Here is a 24799-nt window from a genome sequence, read left to right on the forward strand (position 1 = left end):
GAGAAGCGGCTTAGAAAATGGATGGATGGATGGATGACTGGTTGTGTTGAAAATTCTTCAGCATTTAAAAAATAAAGATTCAAGACTACGACATTTAATGTGCCGTGTGATTTTTATTATATGAAATATACAACACAGTTTGAATTAGGGCCCAGGAGCAGATAGAAGAGGCCTTGCAAAATGAATATGACATAACATTATTAACATAAAAGGTGGCACAAGAATTTAGTCACTAAAGGTATGCAAATAATACGACATTATTGCATTCTAGACAACTATATGCTGATAAAGAGAACACAAGCATATGCTGATGACATATAAACAGTATTATACACTTCATTAAAACAGCAGAGCGTTATGGTACAGCATCTGCACTCTGCACTGGGCGTATTTCCGGGCTGTGGTCAAGGAGGAATGAGACGAGACACATCCTGGAAGAAGGCAACTGACTTTCTTTAACATCTCTATGATTTCTTGTATTCAATTCTCTCAACTTTCACGTCGTCACCGATGAGCTGGTAAACGTATGTGACGACTGTGGATGCTTGGATGTCCATCAAAACAAAAGAGGGTATAATGTTGCTGTGAAGAGAGACAGATACAGAAAAAAGGACCTTTCAAAAACATTCGATCGATGTTCTATTGGCTCAGCATTTTCTTAAATCCAGATCATCAAAGCCTGATTAAAAAGCATTCTGAATTTTATGAGGGTTCATTTGTATGGAGGCTGTTCCTGCACAGATTCGAACTAGCCCTTTTTAAAGGACCCATGTTCTACATTCAATTTAATTGACTGTTTATGGCACATGTGCGGGTTTATGTACAAAAGCAGTCAACATTCATTTTTACATGATAATCTAATCTGCTTGTACGCCTCAAAATTAAACAGGCCGTATTTGTTACTGTGCCTTTAATGTGTTGCTGATATATGTCAATGACCTCCGTTATGACGTTTTACATCATAAAAGCAGTAAATTTAAATCTGATTTTTTTGCCCTAATGTGACTCAGATCTGGTGTTTTCAGGGCTGTGTTGACGCAAACCTGATCTTTTCAAATCCGACCTGAGCCACTTTCATATGTGGTCCTAGATCGGCTGCGTATCCGATTCGTGGCCATGTGACCTTAATGTGACACTCGGATTGGAATTCCTGTGCTTTTCCCCCCACTGTGTGTGACCATCATTCAGCGTTACCATGGCAGCAGCACCGAACAGACGTTAAAGCCTGTAAACGGTGGAAAAGCAGCTCATCTCACCTTCTTCTCCTCCGTCTGGCTCTAATAATGAAGCTGAGAGCTGATCAGAGTTAATGATCTTCTCAGCGAAGCTCGTTCTGCTCGTTAGTTGGTGCTGATGATGCAGTGATTCAGTCACGGGATGTTACCTACCTACCTAAACGACGTTTACTTACCTAAACGAGTGTGAACCATCATGCCAGAGAGGGCAAATAATTGGATTTCAGCAACGAGGCTTTTAATACTTACGCAAATGAATGAACTGGGGCCTGAATAGTGTGTTTTGAAACTTTAACAATGTTTACAAACTACATTCAAATCAGTTTTCCATGATACGGGCCCTTTAGCAGACCACCATAACATGGCTAAGTTGCTGTTGTCAACAGACTTACTGCTGCAGCAGCAAAGTGAAGGAGATGAATGTCAGTGCTGTACCTCTCCAGTGCGTTATAGGCTCCTGTGGCTGAACCAGGGTTGATGTAGAATTTGTTCTCATTCTCAAAAGCTTCAAACTTGTGCGTGTGGCCGGAGATGAGGATGTCCACATCCAGCTGCCTCTGAAGCAGAGCGAGGCTGGCCATGTCACCCCACGGTATCACCTGGTGTCCATGGATCAGCCCGATCTTAAACTGTCCCACAGTCACCACCTTCTGCTCTGGGTAATTCAGGTTCTGTCATTCAGGGAGGAAACCAGCATTATGTATTAGCACTTTATGGATATAAACAAAAATGGACAGAAAAAGGACAAAATTGTGATTTCTGTCAAACCACTGAGCCTGAGATGTTGCCATACTGCACTTTTTCGTATTAGATAACTGCAAATAACACAATAAATGTTAGTTTCAGACCAGAACCAGACCAGAACACTCTTTTAAATAATACAATCTATAACTGTTGTCACTGTGCCTATTTTTAAATGAAAAGAAAATTATCCATCAAAGCTAAAATGTGTGGAAATGTGTAGGTATACATATAGTTATGAATGTTTTGGCATCTAAAATAAGCTGAGAGTGATTTAAACTACAGGTTGTATGCCTTAACTTTCATTAAGCTGAGGGCCTTTGCGTCAAAACTGCTAGAGAGCAAGGTTTTACCCAAAACTCAACCACTAAAAGGGCCATATTAAAAAATGTCTTGTACTTCATTTTCACTGAAGTAAAAAAAATTTTTTTTAGTAAAATATTTAGAAAAAAGAAAAATATTTTCACTCCATCGTTTATTGAAAATATGCCAAAACTACAGCAGCAAAAAATAGTCACTGAATACTTGGAACAAGTAAAATTAATTTTAAGTAAAAACTATTGGTTTAATATAAAACAACCGGCTACATTCGCTGCAGAGTAACTGTTACGTTCACCTAAATTAGACAGAATTTTTGGTGGTGCCGTCCCCATAGATGGTTGTTGGGGAAGGGGTGAGAGCGCACATTACGTTGCAGTGCATGCTGGGAGCCGTAGTGCAGGTCATGCTGAAATGGGCCAATATTAACAGCAAATGAAACTAATTTTGCAGGCTGAGTAGGACAGTACCACGGGCCTGACTGGCCTTGTGTTCGACACATGGGGTTTAACCCTTTAAATGCGCGGGACCTGACAGCGGGTTTACGCTTCCATTTGTCACGGTTACAGGTCACTCAAGCTGCGCTGTCATTCTGTAGTCCGAGTCATGCCCATGTTGGGAACTCTGGGTCTAGCTGGATTTCTTTAAGACAAAAGCTGCGTTCCAAAGTCTAGGCTGCATTTCTCGGCTGCTGTGTCCTAGCAGGCCATTCCAAAGTGAGGGACCCTTCATATAGAGCCTAGAAATGCAGCCTCCGTTCAAACGACGCATCAGATGCATCCTTCCAGGCCTTTGGTTACCCACTGTTCTCTGCGCATGAACAACTGGGGGGGGGGAGCATGTTTTACAATCAGAATCCTTTATTCATCCCAGAGGGAAATTGCAGTTATTACAGTTGCAACCACTTCATAAATATAAGCTGGTCACATTTTTGAATGCGTATTTGTGGCCTTATAAAGTGTAAAATGACTGATTAATTAAAGCATTCATTCATGTATCGTATATCGTCCATGTGTCGTATTTTATTTAGAAATATTTGTATATATGGAGTTTATCGTACTACATTTCTGTGAGAAAAACTCGATGCAGCAGCTCCATTTTCTCACCAGCTCCCTCACAAGTTCTGCACCGCCCTGGTGACGTCGGAACGCAGCCTCGCCTGTTCCACGTGGGAGCAATAGGCTGCTAAGGAGGAGACGTCATAGGACAGTACTACCGAGGACCCGCGCTACCTCGGCTGCAGCCCAGGCTTTGGAACGCAGCTAAAAAATGAATGATTTTCAAAAATATTACTGCTATTACGCCCTCTAGCGAACAAGGATGCCCAAACTGATACGTTTGTCCTACGTACATTCATTTCTTCATAGAATGTCACTGGACCTAACACTAGCACCACAAGACTGACCGGCAAGCTTTGTCCAATGTGGCAGGTGTGTTGCTTTGGCAGCTTTTAGCAGAGTACATATGCACTGATGTCGTCCTATTATAGCATTGAAATTCAATAATATACTTTTAATAGCACTACAAAACCCCCGCTTGCAGTGAGGGGATCTGCATCAACCAACCTCATCGAAGTCGCCTCTGACGATGTGCACGTCTCCAGCCAGTGTTTTCAGGTAGTCATAGCTCTCCTTAGTACAGAGGTTACCAGTGCAGAGGATGTGCTGAATCTTGCCAGGCACCAGCAGCTTCTTGAACTTGGCCGGTAAGGTGTTGCATCGGTGTGGAATGTGCAGGTCACCTAATACAAGGACCAACTGGGGATATACAAGGAAGATGCAGTGAGAACGTCTCCATGAGTGTCTTACAGCTGTTCTTCTTCCAGCATTTCTGGCTGATAAAACTACTAGCTCAAATACATTTACATGGCCATAATGACTTCCAACACGTGTTACTGAGTTAAAAGTGAACAACTGCCATCATTCAAACTGATGTCTGTCTATAAAGGACGTGGGTTAAAGTAGATTGATATTAATAAATATATCACCGTTAAATCAAAAGTATATTTTACAGCCCTGTATGCAAATGTCAGAGCTAACAAAGTGATATGTTAGTAGTCACGCTTACCCATATCATCAAATTCACACAAGTATTTCTCTTTTATTAAATACAAACAATATAATCCTACGTAGAATAGTTTGTTGCGGACGCTGGAGATCTACCGCCCAGCAGAGTGTGTTCCAACCTTCATCCAACACCTTCCACCTTTACCCAACAGTAAAGCATCCAGGCTACAAAGGAGCTTGTTCCCACAAGCCATCACTCTCTTGAACAGTTAAAATATTATACATTAACCATATTGCAGCTCCTAAACTGCACTTCTAAAATACTGGAATATAGTATCAAACTCAACTCCATCCTCTGAAACTACCGTCTCAAACCAATGTTTATTTGAGCATCTTACTTATTACCCCACTCACCTGCCTTATTACACCACTTACCTGCCTTATTACCCCACTTACCTGCCTTATTACCCCACTTACCTGCCTTATTACACCACTCACCTGCCTTATTACACCACTTACCTGCCTTATTACCCCACTCACCTGCCTTATTACACCACTCACCTGCCTTATTACACCACTCACCTGCCTTATTACACCACTCACCTGCCTTATTACCCCACTTACCTGCCTTATTACACCACTTACCTGCCTTATTACACCACTCACCTGCTTTATTACCCCACTTACCTGCCTTATTACACCACTTACCTGCCTTATTACACCACTCACCTGCCTTATTACACCACTTACCTGCCTTATTACACCACTCACCTGCCTTATTACCCCACTTACCTGCCTTATTACCCCACTTACCTGCCTTATTACCCCACTTACCTGCCTTATTAACCCACTTACCTGCCTTATTACACCACTTATCTGACTGTTACCTCACTGATCCCTTTTCTTTATGCACCCTTTAACTGCTGTTGCACTCAGCACTTTAACTTTAGACCCATACTTTGCACAATGTAAAGGTTACAGGTATGACTGTGTGTGTGTGTGTGTGTGTGTGTGTGTGTGTGTGAGAGATGGGAGGAATGCATGTTTTATTTATTTATTTATTTTTGTATTTTACTTTATTGCATTTTGTCTGTCTGGTACTGTGCACTGTGAGCTCCTGTAACTAACACCAACTCCTTGTATGTGTAAGCTGACCTGGCCAATAAAGCTCGCTTCTGATTCTGAATCATCCAGCCGAGCACACTCTTCTGAAGATGCCGATTAGCTGAAGGAGGAGCGGCAGATTGTGGTTGAAACTGCACTTCGCGGGGGGGTAGATCTCCAAGACCAGGGTTGGTGACTATTGGTTTGCAGCACACCTTGTTTTCAACATGCCTCATTCGCTGAACAGTAAGTGGAAAGAGGCCTTCAAACATTCTGTTACGAACTAGCTCTCTTCATGACCAGTATTAGGCCTGTAGGTAGAACTGTTCCACCTGAGTGTCAGTGTACGACAGGGATGAGAGGAGTTTACCGAGCGTGTCCCAGGACATCTTTACACGCGTTTCCTACACAAGCAGCGCTCACACTAGATCCAACAGCCCAGAGAGAGCAGGGTAACTATGACAGCCGTCCCATTAGTCTGCAATAGAAGCCTCCAAAAAGCAGTGTGGGGAGTGGAGGGGAACTTACTCTGTGACCAGCCTGAATACAATGCAGTTGATTGGAGACAGGATGGGGTGCAGTGGGTGAGCAGGAGGAAGAGGAGGAGGAGGAGGAGTGGTGGGAGGAGGACATTGAGAGATCAAAATGATGCATAATCACAAATAAAGGAAAAACAATACAAGACGATGTGAGGCAGAAGGAAACTGAAATGTTACGTGGATAAAATCAACATTAAAATGAATCATTCAAACATAATGTTAAGAAAAGGTTGGCAGCAATTGGATTAGTGTGAAGCCCAGGTGCTAAAGTGTTGGTAACTGTGTCACAATTAAGCTACAATCCATAATAAGTGATTAGTGACGCGTAAAATGCTTCAGACTGACGGGGTCAATAACACGAGCACAATTACTTCCGAACATTCGGCGCCGAGTTCATCAAAGCTGCACATTTCAACCAGCAAAGTTTCATATTAAATAATATTATAATTAAAAAATCTATACGGCTACAACTGGCTCTCTGATTTTCAGCAGTGGAGGAAAATCCTGGCTTATCCAATCGTGTCACTTTAGTCAGAGCATGACACTGTTCTGATATTAGTACTGATGGATTACCATCTTCTGTTATTCTCTGGGCGACTTTCTTTTTCTATAATAAGCTTGACCACCCCTTCTTGGCCTGACCCTCCTAAATCAAAACGATCACTGTCAGACTTAATTTTCTCTGGCACTGTTTTTGATCAGATTTTTTTAAAAAAGCCAAAAACTACTCCTCACTTTTTAACAAGAGACCAATATTCCTGCTCTCTAGAGGAAGCACTCTCTCCAGCCTCCCATCGTTTGGCCTTGCTTAAAAGGGAATTTCACCCATTTTGCAAAATGTCGCTTTATTAAATTTAGATGAAATTAAGATGTTAACAAAGACATTCAGCGTGGTTTGATGTGAGATACACCTTTCTAGAGAAACGTACTGGGTTTTTCGACACTGGTAGTGATAGGAACCAGGCATCCGAAGAGTGCAATGCCTCTAAAAGCTGCGTCACAGAAGGTTAATACACGAAACGGTCATGAATTTTGTCGCTGTCCAATGAAAACCATGCATCTGCATTTTTGCGGATTTTTAGCTACATCATTTCAACACACCAGCTGTCCTGGATATTGTGTTAAAAATTAATGATGAATGGACCAAGAGAAACGCTCTAAAATCACTTGGAACAAAATCTCTTTACACCGAGTTACACTGAAAGCTCCTGTAAGGTTAATACTTTGGAGATTCTTGCTTTTCGGACAGCGATGACGTTACCTGGCGTTACCTACAACAGCCGAGAAGGTTTTGGCCTTCTATGTGAAATCCCGTCAGCGTGGAGCGGTGCATAGGGTGTGGTAAAGCCAAACAGCACCCAAAGATTTTTTATTTATTTATTTTCTGGTCAGGTGTATCACAGAAGAACGTGTGAAGGTCCACCTGTCATTTTAGCACAGTAAATAAACCGGGGACATGTTTGCTTTGCAGACATCACAACCCCTGGCTCCTCACCACCACTGTAAAGAAAGCCAAGTCAGTGAACCCTTTCACATCAAAGCATTCTGAGCGACTTCATTTCCACCTCTACGACTAGTTTAAGCTGTTGTGGTCATGATGTTTTGCTTAATCAGTCTTCAGCATCCCACTGGAAACACTTCCGGTTTGGTCCTTGACTCCAACATCCAACCAAACAACGTACTATGTCTGCATTAGAGCAACACTGTTCTATCCAGCTCAGCAGAGACGAATAATTCTGGCTTGCGTTCACCGCCAGAACATTGTGGAGAGCCTGTTTCCACCAGTGGAGAAAGATATAACCATTTAGTAAGTCATAACAATGAGAAATGTTTTCTCAGGTATCTCATAATTATGACTTGCTTTTGAATGATAAGGAGATTCTCTTTTATTTCTAACATAGCATATCATAATTACGACTTAATATCTCGTGTGGTTGGTTAGTGTAGTGGGTAACACCTCTGCCTTCCACACTGTAGACTGAGGTTCAGTCCCCTACACTATACCAATAAGAGTCCTTGGGCTAGACTCCCAACACCACCTTCACCTTCCTGTGCAAAACAATCAAATTGTAAGTCGCTCTGGATAAGAGCGTCAGCCAAATGCCATTAATGTAAATCATAATGACTTAGCATATGATAAAGTCATAATGATGAGAAAATTTCTCTTCAATATGAAATAGTAAATGACTTATGAGATACTAAGTCATAAATATGAGAAAGAATCTCATTATTAGGAGGCAGCAAGTCTTAATTATGGGAAACGTGCATCATTATTATGACTTACTTACTGGCTAACGTGATATACTTTTCTCCAGGTTCTCTTGCGATGTGTTGACAACACATAAACCGTCCAAGGAATAGAGATGATCACTTTTACTTTTGTGTCTTAACTGCAGAAAATAAAACGATTAATCTACATGGCAACATGCAAAACACGCTAACAGGCGTTAGTATGACACGCTGCGCTATCAGGCTATTACTTTGTCTTTATTTGCTGCGCTTGGCTAGAACATTTAACCAAGAACACCAAGAACATGAACTGAATTCAGCTCCTCTTTCGAATTTCCCCGTTCCACCTTAAATGGTGCAGCCGTACGTTGCGGCCGCAGGCGCCAGAACGGAACCGCTGCGCCATTTAAGGTGGAACGGAGAAATTCGAAAAAAAAAGAAGCTGGCGAACAGGAACTTGCTGGTCATGTGACTGGAATTGGATGCATGCAGCCAGCTCACTAACTGATAACCTATTTGTGATTCTTAATTCTTGTTAAATCTTACTGGCCAACGCCAATAACAGCACAGTAAAAACGAGAGGACACAAACTAAAAACACACACCTGGGTTAAATATCAGGGTGAACGTCACATTATAACGTTAAATACACCAAAAAGCTGCAGTCTTCTGTCCGCAGCGGCTGTAAACAGAAGCTTTCCGTCTGTACGAATAGATCATTCTACGTCTACTTTATATCATCTGCCTCAATAACCGATATATTTCGATAAATACAAAAAAATTCACCGTCTGAAAAAATCTAATCTTACCATTTTTCCTCAAGCTGGGTGTCTCTGGTCGAGCTCAGGAGAGTGAAGCTGGGCGAAGGCGTGTTGGAGGGCAAAACAAAAGTCCTCAACATAAGACTAAGATAGCATTTTTAACGGTTAGGATTCCCAGAAGAAGCGTTAAAATTTCTTATTGAAAAGTTAATCATTGTAGAAGTTCAAAAATGCGTGTTATCTTGCGTCTTTAAAGCTTTACCACAAACAGAATTGTATTTCAACATCGCGCACATTCGCTGTATGAGCTGTATTTTGTAATACTGTTAGTGGGTGCTCTTTTATTAAAAATAAAAGTCCCCAACTTTAGTGTCAAAATAGCCTTTTAACGGTTGAGTTTCTACGAAAGAAGCTTTAAAAATGCTTATAAAAAGTTGGCGTTTGTAGAAGTTAAAAAATGCGTGTTATCTTGCGTCTTTAAAGCTTTACCACAAACAGAATTGTACTTCTACATCGCTCACATTCGCCCTAACAGGCAATGAGCTGTATTTTGTAATACTGTTAGTGGATTCTCTTTTATTAAAAATAAAAGTCCCCAACTTTAGTGTCAAAATAGCCTTTTAACGGTTGTGTTTCTACGAAAGAAGCTTTAAAAATGCTAATAAAAAAGTTGGCGTTTGTAGAAATTCAAAAATGCGTGTTATTTTTCGTCTTTAATGCATTATCACAAACAGAATTTGACCTCTATGCTTGCGTTCGTCCTGACAGGAAATGGGCTGTATTTTGTAATAACGTTACTAAGTTACTTCACCCGGCCTCCTCTTTGGGCAGATTTATCACGTTTTCCTCCCGTTTGCTGCTGTTATGTCGAGATTTTATAGGATATTCTGATTCAGAGGATCTGTCTTTCTGTACAGGTTGGACGGTAATGCTCAGCAATGGATGTAACAGCAAGCAGTCCTGCTATAACCTGCACCACGACGGTGTGTTTATCAGAGACCAGGCTCGTGTGCGTTGAATATCCAGGCTTCGTTAAGAATGTGGATAAAATGCTGGACAGCATTGGAGGAGAACCAGGACTGTCCAAGGTGAACAGGGGGTTTTGAAAGCTTTCCTGTACCTTTTCTCTTCAGCTACGCTTAGTAAAAGTTGGTTCTCCGAGGGTTTTTAGTAAAGGGAATGGTTCTGTTCTGTTTAGAACCATGAATTCGAAGTTATATAACAGCTAGAACCCAAATGGTTCTTCAGATTGATGGGGAATGTGTTGTATATGGTCCAGTATGGTTCTATAGCTCGTATCAGTAGAACAGCCCCTCTATGGTGCTGTAAAGGTCCATTTTATCATACTGTAGTCCATCTGTTTCTCCTTTGTTAGCCCCCTTTTACCCTGTCCTCCAGTGGTCAGGACCCCCACATGGCCAATATTATTTGGGTGGTGGACCATTCTCAGCACTGCAGTGTGTGTTGTGCTGGTGCGAGCGGGTCAGACACAGCAGTGCGGCTGGAGTTTTCAAACACTGTGTCCACTCACTGTCCACTCTATTAGACACGCGTCCACCTTGTAGATGTAAAGTCAGAGACGACAGCTCATCTGCTGCTGCACAGTTTGTGCTGGTCGTCCTCTAGTCCTCCATCAGTGGTCACAGGACGCTGTTGGCTGGGTACTTTTGGTTGGTGGACTGTTCTCTGTGTTGTTTAAAAACTCCAGTGGCCTTGCTGTGTCTGATCCACTTGTACCAGCGCAGCACACTAGCAGAGAAATATATGGACTGTGTGCAGTTGTAGAACTACAAAATGCACTTATATGGTGATTGGAGCTGATAAAATAGGAGGTGGTCATAATGTTATGGCTGATCCGTGTGTGTTGCAGCGTACACGGCTGAATCCCAAATGGCTTTAAACCAGTATTCCTTGATCCATACGAGATTCACGCTGTTTCAGCTGTTTCAGCACTTTTGAAAGGACGCAATTCTTGCATCATATGCAGCTATATTGGAGACGTTATGCCAGGACTAAGACTAATTTATGTGTTATATGCAGTAATAGGATATCCAGCTCTAATTACTTATCTGTGAATAAATTTGATCAATCAGCAAATCTTGTAACAGAAGATAATCCATAAATCCTGGATCTGTTAAATATCTGCAGATTCTTCTTTTACATCCAGCTTATCCTGAATATAGTCTTTGTGTGTGTGTGTGTGTGTGTGTGTGTGTGTGTGTGTGTGTGTGTGTGTGTGTGTGTGAGCTGGAGCAGGATGGAGCTTGGTCATCTCTCAGCAGTCACCTCTGAATTATGTTCAGATATTATATACGTATATCATGGAAAACCTTTCATGTTTTGCTTTAACAGACATACGCAGATTCGTCCAAACGACTTGAGCTGCGGTACCGGCCCAAGGACCCTTACTGTCACCCTGTGTGTGGAAACCGCTACTCCTCCAACAACCTGCTGCTCAGAGTGCGTCGCAGGAGACGCAAAGGGAGCAGTGAAGAGCCTCACGTCAGCATGGAGATCCTGGGAGTCATAGAGACAACATATAAATTTCAAGGTGCACTGCTTTACGCATTGACGACTTGAGCATGGGAGGGGGGCTGGGCGGCCTGGCTTAGCCAATCAAAACAGAGCTGACCATATCCGGGCCTTGACATCAGTGAAGCTCTTCCAAGTTTTGCAGCGGTTCTCTTGAGCAGCGGCTGAACATAGCATGATTATAATATGCTGAAATATGAATGGTTACAACACACAGCCATTCAGTTAAATGAGCACCATTGGGATGTTTCTTGGCTTGCCAGCTCGGCCAGTTCAGGGGTCAGCGGCATGCGGCTCACTTACTGCCCCCTAATCCTCTCTTGTGGTAAAATAAAGCTTTGCAGCGATTTATGAAAGAGTTCTAAAAACGTTTTTAACAGTAAATAATCTTGACGGCTGAAATTGATGTATAACTGCTAATTCTCCAACCTTTAACCCTGAAGATCGACTGCTGGTCACATAGCCCTGCAAATAAGTCCTGGCCTAGTTAGTAGCTAACAGAACGGCAAAGAAGAGGAAGGTTCAAGATAAGGATAGAAACTTTAGAGAGGAAGGGACAGATTGATTTGCATTTATAGGCATTCCAGCCGGTTTCCGTGTCTTCAGTCTGCACTGAGAAACCGTCAACCGCTAAAAGTTGAATGCTGAGAGACGTTTCACAAGAAACTGTTATAACCGAAAAAAGTTTCCTGCTGGAGATGCGAGAAAAGTGGCTGTATTGGTAGCTGAGCTGAAGATTAAAGCAGAGCGAAGTAAGTCTGCGTTTACGTCCGTATTTTATTCGATTTTTAGGCTTTATTAGCACATACTGGGACATATTTACAGCTATATCATCAAATGTTGGGTGAGTGGTTGGGATAGTGTAGTGGGTAGCACCTCTACCTTCTACACTGTAGACTGGGGTTCAGTGCCCCGCCTGGGTAAGCACCCTACACTATACCAATAAGGGTCCTTGGGCAAGACTCCTAACACCACCTTCGCCTGCCCATGTAAAGCAATCAAATTGTAAGTCGCTCTGGATAAGAGCGTCTGCCAAGTGCCGTAAATGTAAATGTTAAACCAATAAAAGGGACATCAAATGTTGGGATTCCCCCAAAGTGGTTTGATTTTTGTGGAAACAGGACAAAATGGCACTTCTCAACGTTTGAGTTGCCGATCCCTCGGCCTCGGTAAACGTGCTGATTCGTCTGGCTTCAGTTGTTTTTCCAGATAAAACAATGGAAATTACTGTCAGTAACGCTGATTAAACATTAGTAAGCATTAGTAAACTTAGCTGTCTAATTTAGATCTTATTGATTCGTAAATCTTTTTATTGCTTCAATTATTATTCAGTTAATAAAGAAATTATTGCTTCAGTACAAAACACTTTTTTCTTTTTCTTTTTTTAAGGAATGGCAGATTTCCAGTATCTTGCTACGAACAACGAAGCAGGTGGTTCCCAGGTGTCTTTGTATGACAAAATCATTTTGCACAAACCTGAGAAGAAAGAATTCTTTGACCAACCGGTCCCACTTTTCCTTCCACCACCCATCTTCTCTCGTCTGGACAGCACTGTGGATTACTTCTACCGGCCGGATGTGGCACACAGGTCGGCCTCGTTCACCAATATCTTCCCAAGTTTTTTTTTTCTTAAATGTGTTCTTGAGAAAGATCCTAAGAAAAGGTCCGTGTCAGATTTGTGAGCTGTTCTTGAACTGTTCACACCTTTGAGCTCTTGGGTGTAGATTGTGTTCTTACCTCAGAACTAATTTCTTCTTAAGAGCAGTTGGTGAATGAGGTGCGTTGACCTGGGCACAACCCACATAAACTTACAGGGAAGCATATGATGATGATGATGATGATGACAGTAGTGGCATTTTATTATATACAATAATCAGGCATAACATCATGACCACCTCCTTGTTTCTACACTCACTGTCCACTTTCTCAGCTCCACTTACTGTATAGCTGCACTTTGTAGTTCTACAGTTACAGACTGTAGTCCATCTGTTTCTCTGATACTCTGTTACCCTGTTCTTCAGTGGTCAGGACCCCCATGGACCCTCACAGAGTAGGTACTATTTGGGTGGTGGATCATTCTCAGTGACTAGATCAGGCACAGCAGTGCTGGAGTTTTTAAACACCTCAGTGTCTCTGCTGGACTGAGAATAGTCCATTAACCAGAATATCCAGCCAACAGCGTCCTGTGGGCAGCGTCCTGTGACCACCGATGAAGGCCTAGAGGATGACCAACACAAACTGTGCAGCAGCAGATGAGCTGTCGTCTCTGACTTTACATCTACAAGGTGGACTGACAAGGTAGGCGTCTAATAGAGTGGACAGTGAGTGGACACAGGGTTTAAAAACTCCAGCAGCACTGCTGTGTCTGATCCACTTAGACCAGCGCAACACACACTAACACACACCCACCACGTCAGTGTTACTGCAGTGCTGAGAATGATCCACCACCCAAATAGTACCTGCTCTGTGAGGGTCCATGGGGGCCCTGACCACTGAAGAACAGGGTAACAGAGTATCAGAGAAACAGATGGACTACAGTCTGTAACTGTAGAACTACAGAGACCAGCTATACAGTAAGTGGAGCTGATAAAGTGGACAGTGAGCGTAGAAACGAGGAGGTGGTCAGGATGTTATGCCTGATCGATGTATATGTTCTGTATCAACAAAAGTTTGTGAACTTTATTTTCCATAAAATTTGTGCTTTTACGTCAGACGTTATTTAAAACTAAAAGTTCAGTTATCAGTTTTTAAAAATGTTGAATTCAGTTTGAATGGGAAATCGTTTTGCTTCCATACTGTGACCAATTTGTGAGTGAAAGACTGTCAGAGAGGGTCTCTAAACTAGCTGAGCATTTATGAGAGGTGGGGGGACCGGAAGGAGAGCTGAAACATTACATTACTGGTTAATGTTATTTTTTCCCCCACCTACTGGTGCTCGATGATGTAATCAAAAAAGTAGAAGGCAATTTAGAAGTGAAGCAAAACTCATTACATTTTAATAGAAAGTTGTAGAAATACAACAAGAATTATTTTCAAGTCTTTTAAATGACTTTTGATGAATCTTGCTTAGTATAACCAGGGACATGAACTAGTTCATCTAGTGAGTTCAAGATTTTAAAAGGGAATTAAACCAGTATTTCTATGTTTTTGCACATTTTCTGTGATGTAAACAGCGTTTAGGCTTCTTTACAGTGGTGGTCATGGGAACCAGGGGTCGCAGTGTCTACAACACAAATATAGCCATTTTATTTACCTTCCAAAACGACCTGTGAACCTACACGTGTCTTCTGAGTGTTAAATGATGGTAAAATAGTGGTAAAGCTGAGAATATGTACTTTCTTTTGGGACTGTTTTGCCTCACAGCTCCCTGCATGTACCTCTCTGCCATGAATGTATCAAAAAAAAAAAGTCTAGACCAAAACCTTTTTCAAATCTGTTGTAAAATGATGTCTCAGGCATCAGGCCATGTATTCGTAACCAATACATGTAATAACTTTCTCTAAAGGAGCTTAAAGAGGCATTAAACACTTTGGACATCTGGTTCCTATCACCACCAGTGTGAGCAACTCTGACTCGGTTTCTCTAGAAAGGAGTGCTTCACTTAAAACTACTCGAAATGACTTTGTGTACATGTTGACGATTGAATTATGCAGAAATTTTGAAGAATTTTCCGTTAGTTGATGTTTGCATTGGAACGTTTTGCTTGATTCCACCCCAAACAGGGAAGGTTCCTTGCCATCTTTACTCTCCAACGAGAACTTGATCGGTCCAAACCGTGCCCGGAGACCACACAATGCCATTTTCGTCAACTTTGATGACAAGAGTGTGCCAACGGAGCCTCTGGAGGCGGCCAGGCTCAACTGGAAGAAGAACTCTATCCATCACAGTGATATCAAGGCAGAGGAGGAACTGACAAAGGTTAACAAACACACGTCACATGTTAATGTCTGTGTACCCTCTAAGATGAAGTTAATCTGTTAGTGAGCACACTTGCCTGGAGCAGTGGCCGGTCCTATCCGCAGCACCTGGGGAGCAGTTGGGGGTTAGGTGCCTTGCTCAAGGGCACTTCAGTCACATACTGGTGACTCAGGGATTCAAACCGGCAACCTTCCGGGCACAGGGCCTCCAGCCCACGACTGCCCCTGCTCATCAGGTTCAAACAACATAGAACTGTATGACATTAATTGTGTTTGTATCTGTTATCCAGACATTTTAGAGACCGTTACAGCACCTGAGTCTGTTACAGTTAACCCTACCTATGGGGGGAGTTCTGACATTTGCGGTCATTCCACTTTCTGCCGATATGTTCTTCAACAGCAGCTGCTGGAAACAATTTCCCATTTCTAGCAGGATGTGAACGTTGTGTGTGTGAAAATCTGAATCTCTCTCAAACACTTTTGAAGGGACTGACTTAAATACTGACTGAAGGGAATCTTCCACTGACAGTCTGAAACTATGACCCCCAATTGGCGAGTGATTGGTTCCTAGGCGCCTCATGGTTGTAAAATATAAGTATTGTGATTTTGCCATATCGCCTAGTCTTGTGCTGAAACCAGGACCATTCATTTGATGTAAACAGGGCCTTATGTGTCACCAATATACTGTAGCACTGTCGAAATGTTTGACCTATTGCAAACAGACTGTGGTTAACTAATCAGTGCCCAGGCGTCCTTTAGCATTACAGAGTTTAGATCATTACTAAGAGCATCATGGATTCCCGTTTTCATGAGGCCCTCCTTCTTTTGCAAAGAGCATCCAACTTCACTTAATGTAATATGAAAGCTAAGAAGCACTGCTCCTCTATTTCTGCCTTCATGCATGGTGTTTACTGAGTATTTTATGATTCCTGCACACAGCTGTTTGAGAAACGTCCCGTATGGTCCCGTAACGCCATCAAAGCCAATGTCGACATTCATCCGGAGAAGCTGAAGCTGCTGCTTCCCTATCTGGCCTATTATATGGTGAGGAAATTGAATACTAACTGAATTCTATTCAAAGGGGAATATTTAGGATGACCAAGAGATACAAACGGGAACACGTGTAAGAAACGTCTACACACTGATCTTTAAGCACCGTCATTTAGGACTGAGAATCCTTTGTTTCTACACGAGATGAATGTGTTTAAGAGGCATCAGTACATTTGTTACATAAAGAAACGTACGAAATGATGTAAACAGCATATTCTCATGGACTCCGGGCCATTACTACTAGTAGTAATGTAGTCTGTAGTGATGTAATAGTAGTCTGACCAGAGGAGGACGGGCCCCCCCCAACTTGTGAGCCTTGGTTCCTCCCAAGGTTTCTTCCTCAGCTCTGAGGGAGGTTCTCCTTGCCACCGTCGCCCCTGGCTTGCTCAGCTGGGGGTTTTACGTTCTTGGTAAAACTTTGTCTTTACTGGAATTCTGTGAAGCTGCTTCGTGACAACATCAGCTGTAAAAAGCGCTACAAATAAATTTGACTTGATTTGATTTATTCGTAGTTTATTTAAGCCTGACGTGTTATAATGAATGTAATAGAAGTGTTGGTGTGTGTCAGCTAACAGGGCCGTGGAGAAGTTTGTGGGTGAGGTTTGGATATGATCCTCGGAAATACACAGAGGCTAAAATCTACCAGGTTCTGGACTTCAGGATACGCTGTGGGATGAAACACGGTGAGTACGGCTGGACAGCTTTCTGTCCGTAAGGCTGAGCAAATACAAGACACATACAGTATGGTTTTGTATTTTACCATGATGTACACAGTACTGTTGACAAATTTTTGAATTGCTCTATCCAATAATAACAGTATGGAAGCAGATAAATGTATACAGTCTTTCAAGTATGTCAGTTCTGTGCAATTTCACAGGTTTTAATTAGCAGGACCCCTATAAGCTATAAACAAACAAGCAAACATAAATAAATAATTGTTTAATGTGTCCAGAATGATGATCTCCACACCGACTTGAGCAAGCCAATAATCTTGAACAAGATAAAATTGTTATTATTATGTTATTACAGCATTATTTATCCTTGAATAACTTTTATGTTGTTGCCAAAAAGAAATTCAACCATATGAATGGTGGTCTATAAATGTAGGGGATATTTTTTGAATAATAACTTAATAAATTATCTAAATTAATAGTTCTATAAATTAATTATACATAAAAAAAGGGATTTATACATTACACCAAGATGTATACACATAGAGAATATGAGAGGGAATGAATATTTTCATCAGTTGAGTTATAAAATAAAATAAATAGAAATAAAATGTAATTAATATGCATTAAATTTGAATTTCAGTCGTCCGTCTGAAAGAACTGATGCCTGCGCTGTTGGTTTGTTGATTGAACTGAATGCCCCCCTCCCCCACCCCTCTCTCATCCTCTCGTTTTCTAGGGTACGGAGTCAATGATATGCCGGTGAAGGCTAAAAGAAGTGCGTACCACTACAGCCTTCCAACCACAGTCAACAAAGCAGGTGAGTAAATGCAGAGAAGTGTGTCTGAGCACAAACATCACGATGGTAACAATCAGTCATGGATCGATCACAACTGTACATGACAATGTGTAGAAGCATGTTCTCTGTAGATGTGCTATCTTGTTTTTACTTAGAAAACCAACAAAAAAAAAGTCGAGCCAGGTGTTTCTAACTTTTAATTAAGAATAAAAGACCCTGGTTGGAAGGCTGTAGTGTTAGGCACTTCTTTTAGCCTTCTTTGCCTGGTTTGAGACAGACAACATGCTTGTACAGAAGATCAGCGCTGGGAAAGCTCCTGGTCCTGACAACATACCCGGTCGTGTGCTGAGGGACTGTGCTGGGGAGCTCACAGATGTCTTTACAGATATCCTCAACATCTCGCTCAGTCAGGCTGTTGAAAGCCACCACCATCGTCCCTGTCCTGAAGAAGCATCACCCTCCTGTTTCAACCTCCTAGAATCCTTCATGGGTTATATTTTAATCAATCTTACAGTTTTTGGTAACCAGGTCTAATCATCTTCAGCATGGATTTCATGAGTTCCAGCGGGAGACCTTATTTTTTCTGCGAATTGAACCCAACATTCATGTCCTATCGTCATGGTTTTATTTGGAGTTTCCATATTTAATTACCTTATTATCAGTACGACAACATTAATATACAGTACATTCAGTGCAACTTATTGCCCAACAGTTCGTAGTTCACTGTTTTTCCTCATAAAACTGACAAAAACACTGGCACTGATGTCATCAATGGGGCAGACGTGGGCTAGGGAACTGGCCCTGTGACCAGAAGGTCGCCAGTTCAATCCCCAGCGCCAACAGGCCATGACTGAGGAGTCCTTGAGCGAGACACCTAACCCCCAACTGCTCCCCGGGTGCCGAGAATAGGGCTGCCCACCTCTCCGGGCAAGTGTGCTTACCCCCCTAGTGTGTGTGCTCAGTGTTTGGATGGAAGGTGCGGAGGTGAAATTTCCCTGTTGTGGGAATAATAAGGATCACTCAATTTACATGTACAGCATTTGGCTGATGCTCTTACCCAGAGCGACTTACAATTTGATTATTTTTACACAGGTAGGCGGAGGTGGTGTTAGGAGTCTTGCCCAAGGACTCTTATTGGTATAGTGTAGGGGACTGAACCTCAGTCTACAGTGTGGAAGGCAGAGATGTTACCCACTACACTAACCAGCCACCAACTTAATAGGCTGGCGGTGCATGTCAGGCCGAGAGTGCATGTCTGCAGTCAGATCCTTCTCAGGCTGGTTCCCTGACCTCCAGCCTATGACTGCCCCCCTCATGACTGTCATTTAGGGGTATTTTTGAAGGAATTGATCTCATCTTTCGTAATTCTGACAAATATATAAGTTTTGTGTCTGTCAGTGGAGCACTTTGTTTTTTCTTTCCGTGACTCGGAACCACGAACCGCAACTACAGCGCAAATTTCTATTTACGTTACTTAGTAAGTGTGATAGATTTCTCATGTTTTGGCTTTATCCCAGCAGTTATAGCACTTTATCTTGCTTCACACTCATGGAGTGTACATATCCAAAACTCAATAACTCGTGTCCTGTAATGTGAATGTTTTAACCTGAGAAAATATTAATATGATATTAATTATTTCACACTTGTATTGCATTGAAACAAGCATAGAAATATTGTCAATGCGCTGTTTTTTTATAGCATTTGATTCGTATCACATTTGCCTTTGTAAGAAGAAGAAGAGATGTTTTATTGTGATTTGAATTGGACGAAAACGTATTTGTTGTATGTTCAGTTGCAGAAAGAAAACCATCCTTTATGATTTGGCCGTGTATTTTGTCATTACTTGGCCTCGAAACAGACAGAAGTCACACATGCATATCATAGAGTATCTTAATCAAACCAGCTGAACCTTTAAATGGTCGATTGTTGTCTTTGTCTTATGATATCATCAGTTCCTCAGCCAGCTAGCCTGAAGGAAATCACCCAAGACGGTGCCTCGTCCTCAGGCAAACTTTCTTCAGCGAAATACATGCTGAAGGTAAGTACCCTACCTTCTAAACGTTCAGGTGCAATCACAATATAACCTTTATAAAATCCTATATCACTTTTTGATCCTCCTACGAGTCAGAAGCTTTTATTTGGCAAATGTGCAGACTGGTTCTTTTGGGTTATATTAAGAAAACTCTTATTATATTAAGTAGTCAGATTCCTTTTTGCCCAAGACTTTGTGTCTTAGGAAATCCCTTGGTGCTAAAAACCAGGGACAAGTATTTATGGATTTGGATTCACACCAGTTTAATGATTGGTAGACAAATTATCCTTCAGAGGTGGAACGAAGAGGGTCCTTCATAATTTGAGGAATGGGTTGCTGAGATGGGCGACGTAGCTGCATATGAATAATCATTTAAATTGTTTGGGCGTTTAGAAGTGTACAGACATAAATGGGGCAAATATTTAAGATTTATAGAGAGTTCTTAAAGATGAGCACTGTGGTGTGACACCCCCCCCCCCCCCTGTTTTTGTTGTGTATTATTTATTTAAGACTTCTGTATCTGTGGTTGTGTGTATGCTGAAACATTTACCAAAGTTTGTTTGTTTGTTTGTTTGTTTTTATGAGACAGAGCCTTGTACTGCACTGAATTAGGTCAGGTCATGAATGTAGTCCCCACGCAGTTGGGGTAGGGTAAAGGGTGTCATGTGGTTGCAGTAATACAAATGTAGGTGCTTATGGATTAAGGAAAAAAGCAGTAAGAACTGTTAAACCATAAAAAAAGAGTACAGAACGATAGAAAAATGAGAGAAACGAAGCGAAGCACTTTCACAGTTTCTTTAGTAAAACCTTTCTCGGTCTCTTGCAGGATTCAGCCTATGTATTCCGAGAGGGAATGTTGCCACCCTATCGACAGATGTTTTACCAGCTGTGTGATCTGGATGTTGAGAAGTAAGGGTGAATGTTCATCTGTGTCTGGCTTCCACAGAGGAGTGGACAATGTGACCGTTTCACAATAAATAATGATGATGGGTGTTTTTGAGCATATTGACAATATCAGTAAAAACACTGACCAAATGTATGTTCCGTTATGATGTCCAAGGTTTTATCACCATCTTGTTTAATTGGATGTAGCTCAGCATAATACATGACACAATGAGTGAAAAAAGCATCATCGTACTGGTTTTGTAGCACTTTTTAAACGTGGCCCTGCTAATTTACTAATGGACTGTGTCAGTTTTACAAGTCACAGAAAAAAAATCGAAGTATTCACGTATGGTGAAAAGCATATATTGTAATTTTTACGTATTGAGTACTTCTACCGCAGCTGGTTTATTTATATGTCGGGTCACAACAGCAGCAAACAAGCAACTTTAAACCTGCTCTGTGAGGGTCCATGGGGGTCCTGATCACTGAAGAACAGGGTAACAGAGTATCAGAGAAACAGATGGACTACAGTCTGTAACTGTAGAACTACAAAGTGCAGCTATACAGTAAGTGGAGCTGATAAAGTGGACAGTGAGCGTAGAAACGAGGAGGTGGTCGTCATGTTATGCCTGATCGCCAGCACATCGTTCTCCCTCCACCAGCACGTCTTCTTCCCACAGTGCATCACTTCCCAAGGTTGCACACATACCTGTCCATTTACATGATGTGAAAGGAAACGTGACTCATCGGACCGGGCATCTTTCATCCATTGCTCCGTGGCCCAGTTCTGACACTCGTGGGTCCATTGTAGACCCTTTCAGTGGTGGAGAGAGGTTAGCATGGGCACTCTGATTGATAAGATGTTGGTTCAGACCAGAAGTGATAGAGCTTAGTCACCCTTGTGCATCCATGAGCCTTCGGTGCCCAACACACTGTCAGTAGATACTCACCATTGCTGACCAGGAGCACTTGTTGGTTCAAAGATGCTCCAACCCAGTTGTCCTTGTCAAAGTCGCGCAAGTCTTCGAACTTGCCCATTTATCCCCCCAGCTAACACATACAAGAACCAACTGTTTATCTACTTTCTAATGTATCTTAGACCTTGACAATTATTATGATAATCAACAGTATTCTCTTCATCTACGAGGGTCATTATATTTTGGCTCATTGGAATATACTTTCATCTAACCATCACAATGTATAACAAATGCCTCTTCCTGACTGGCAGAATTAAGAACATCATCCATAAGAACGATGGGAAGGAGGAGGCGTGTGACGAGCGCGATGGCTGGTGTTTGCCCCGGACTGCAGACGAGCTCAGAGATATCATCTCCTCCATGATCGCCCAAGTCGTACGAGCCAAGAGGCCCGGTAAGAAAACGGCACAAACAATCAGTGGATTGATGCAGACACATGACCCAGCAGATATCTGCCCGATTTGTTTTTGCAAAATTAGAACCTCCTTGCCTGTGTTTGGTGGTCTTTTGATAGAAAGCAATATAAACTATAGAGAGGCAGATTGTTACTGATCAAGAATCAATCCATGCATAAAAATATGAGTAAAAGGTTAGTTAAAGGCTGGACCCCCTTTTGCCTTCAGACCTGCCTTAATTCTTCATGGTAGGCTTTCAAAAAGGTGTTGGACACGTTCCTCAGAGATCTTGGTTGGTTATTTGAGTTCCTGCTGCCTTTCTATCATCTGGAACCAGTCTGCCCATTCTCCTCTGACCTCTCACATCAACAAGGCATTTTCGTCCACACAACTGACCGCTCACTGGATATTTCCTCTTTTTTGGACCGTTCTCTGTAAACCCTAGAGATGGTTGTGCGTGAAAATCCCAGTAGATCAGCAGTTTCTGAAATACTCAGACCAGCCCGTCTGGCACCAACAACCACGCCACGTTCAAAGACCCTTAAATCCCCTTTCTTCCCCGTTCTGATGCTCGGTCTGCACTTCAGCAGGTTGTCTTGACCACCTCTACATGCCTAAATGCACTGAGCTGCAGCCGTGTGATTGGCTGATGAGCTATTTGTGTTGACAAGCAACTGAACAAGTGTACCTAATAAAGTGGCCAGTGCGTGTATATGAACAACAACAACATGGCTTCTGTTTGCAGGGAAGTACCGCCCTTCAGTTAAAATAGCCAATCAGCTTTCGGGTACAGCCGCTAACAGAACAAGCCCTCCCTCATTGTGGAGACTTGTATGCAGCGTGATCAGAATAAGCTGAAAACGGGTCGTGTCATTTTAGCCAAAGAGACATGAGATGGGGGGTGAGGCCAGGACAGCAACAGAGTGGACAGACCTTTCCATTTGGTATTACTTTGGTCTTGCTTGTCCCTAATATAAACACATTATCAGCAAACAACAGCTGTTATTTGTGCATTTTATTTCAGATACACATTCACTCTCGAAATCCCTTTACCCCCCTTTCCCTTCGTGGTTTGTTGTTTTTGTCTTCATCTCAAAGGCACCTTTGGCTGAGAATCAGGAAAACACCTGCATTCATTCCATAGCGATTTTGGGCCCTGAGGTCAAAACTTATCAGATCTGTTGGTTATTTTAGTCATGCTAACACTTGTTAGGCGAGGTTTAAAGGTATGTGGATGTGGTCAGTCAAATATCATATCATTTACACCCACAGCACCTGGTGGCTTGGGCTGGATGCATATTAATCTGGCACTGCAGTCCCACGTTTATTAAACACTAGATCTGACTTTGGTTGCAGCGTGTGCCTCATTTCATGGTTTATATCATTTGCTTTTAAAGCCTTTCTAGTCTACTTCTTCTTCTTCTTTCAGCTGCTCCCTTTAGGGGTCGCCACAGTAGATCATCTGCCTCCATCTTGCCCTATCCACTGCCTCCTCTACTTTCACACCAACCATCTCCATGTCCACCTTCGCTACATCCATAAACCTTCTCTGAGGTCCACCTCTTCTCCTTCTACCCGGCAGCTCCATCTCCAACATTCTTTGCCCAATATATCCACTATTCCTCCTCAACACATGTCCAAACCATCTCAACCTGGCCTCTCTGGCTTTATCTCCAAACTGCTCCACCTTCACTGTCCCTCTGATCTGCTCATTTCTAATCTTGTCCATCCTGGTCACTCCCAACGAAAATCTCAGCATCTTCATCTCCGCCACCTCCAGCTCAGCCTCCTGTCTTTTAGACAGAGCCACAGTCTCCAAACCATACATCATAGCAGGACGCACTGCTGTCTTGTAGACCTTCCCTTTCACTCTTGCTGCTATCCTTCTGTCACACATCAGCCCTGACACCCGTCTCCACCCACTCCATCCTGCCTGCACCCTCTTCCTCACCTCTTTTCTACACTGTCCATTGCTTTCTTGTCTACTACAAAAATATGATTAATGGGTTTTATACAACATCGGTAGCATTCAAAGGAATGCTGAATTGGTGATCTTAAGATATTATTAATACGCACCATCAACCACTATAATTAAATTGGTGCATTGGAATTCAACTGATGCTGGTCGTATGTTAAAAGGAATGAGAAAATGATGCTGTTTTCTTTCTTTCAGCTTTGTCTACACCCAAGCTGAAGCCTGTCAGGGCTGGGCGTAAAGTAGAAGAGAGTGATGAGGATGAAGATGATGAGGATGAGGAAGACTACAAGGCCTCTGAAGGGAGTGAAAATGAAATGGAGACAGAAATGCTTGATTACATGTAGATCTAGACTGGAATTTTGGAACCAGACCATGTTGCAGATCATTGTGATCAGCCCTTTAGGTCGCTTCCTTTCTGTCTGTTTAATGTGAAAATATTTTAGGAAAAAAATAAATGCTTTTTTTTTTTTGCAAACTAATTGTCGGAGGGTTTAAGATATGCACATCTGACAGCTCAGGCTGAAAGTTATTTGGCCAGTGTTGGCCAGAAGCAATGCCTGTATGGACATTTATTCAGTTTTGTATTGTTTTAATGTAAGTAACTAAGTAATTAACTGTCAGGCCCGTATAT

At 42.1% G+C, this 24799-nt stretch overlaps 2 protein-coding genes across 3 annotated transcripts; one reads left to right on the plus strand and one right to left on the minus strand.

Annotated features, from left to right (window-relative positions):
• Positions 1-93: 93 nt before the first annotated feature.
• Positions 94-9121, minus strand: vps29 (VPS29 retromer complex component). 2 transcript variants are annotated; one of them, XM_017687599.2, is made up of 5 exons: positions 8981-9061; positions 5933-5944; positions 3860-4051; positions 1671-1906; positions 94-582 (listed from the first exon to the last, which is right to left on the minus strand). In XM_017687599.2, the coding sequence occupies exons 1-5, from the start codon at positions 8981-8983 to the stop codon at positions 465-467; spliced, it is 561 nt and encodes a 186-aa protein (XP_017543088.1). In that variant the 5' UTR covers positions 8984-9061; the 3' UTR covers positions 94-464. The 2 variants fall into 2 exon arrangements, with proteins under 2 accessions (XP_017543088.1, XP_017543089.1); XM_017687600.2 differs by lacking the exon at positions 5933-5944 and having other exon boundaries at positions 8981-9121.
• Positions 9122-9643: 522 nt separating this feature from the next.
• gtf3c5 (general transcription factor IIIC, polypeptide 5) lies at positions 9644-24643 on the plus strand. Its single transcript, XM_037545705.1, has 11 exons — positions 9644-10020; positions 11285-11483; positions 12854-13052; positions 15187-15382; positions 16321-16425; positions 17000-17114; positions 17842-17922; positions 19854-19939; positions 20760-20842; positions 22047-22189; positions 24364-24643. Exons 1-11 carry the CDS (start codon positions 9871-9873, stop codon positions 24510-24512), a joined length of 1506 nt encoding a protein of 501 aa, XP_037401602.1. The 5' UTR covers positions 9644-9870; the 3' UTR covers positions 24513-24643.
• The last annotated feature ends 156 nt before the right edge of the window (positions 24644-24799 follow it).

The sequence above is a fragment of the Pygocentrus nattereri genome, chromosome 16, assembly GCF_015220715.1.
Source record: "Pygocentrus nattereri isolate fPygNat1 chromosome 16, fPygNat1.pri, whole genome shotgun sequence".
Classification (NCBI taxonomy): domain Eukaryota; kingdom Metazoa; phylum Chordata; class Actinopteri; order Characiformes; family Serrasalmidae; genus Pygocentrus; species Pygocentrus nattereri.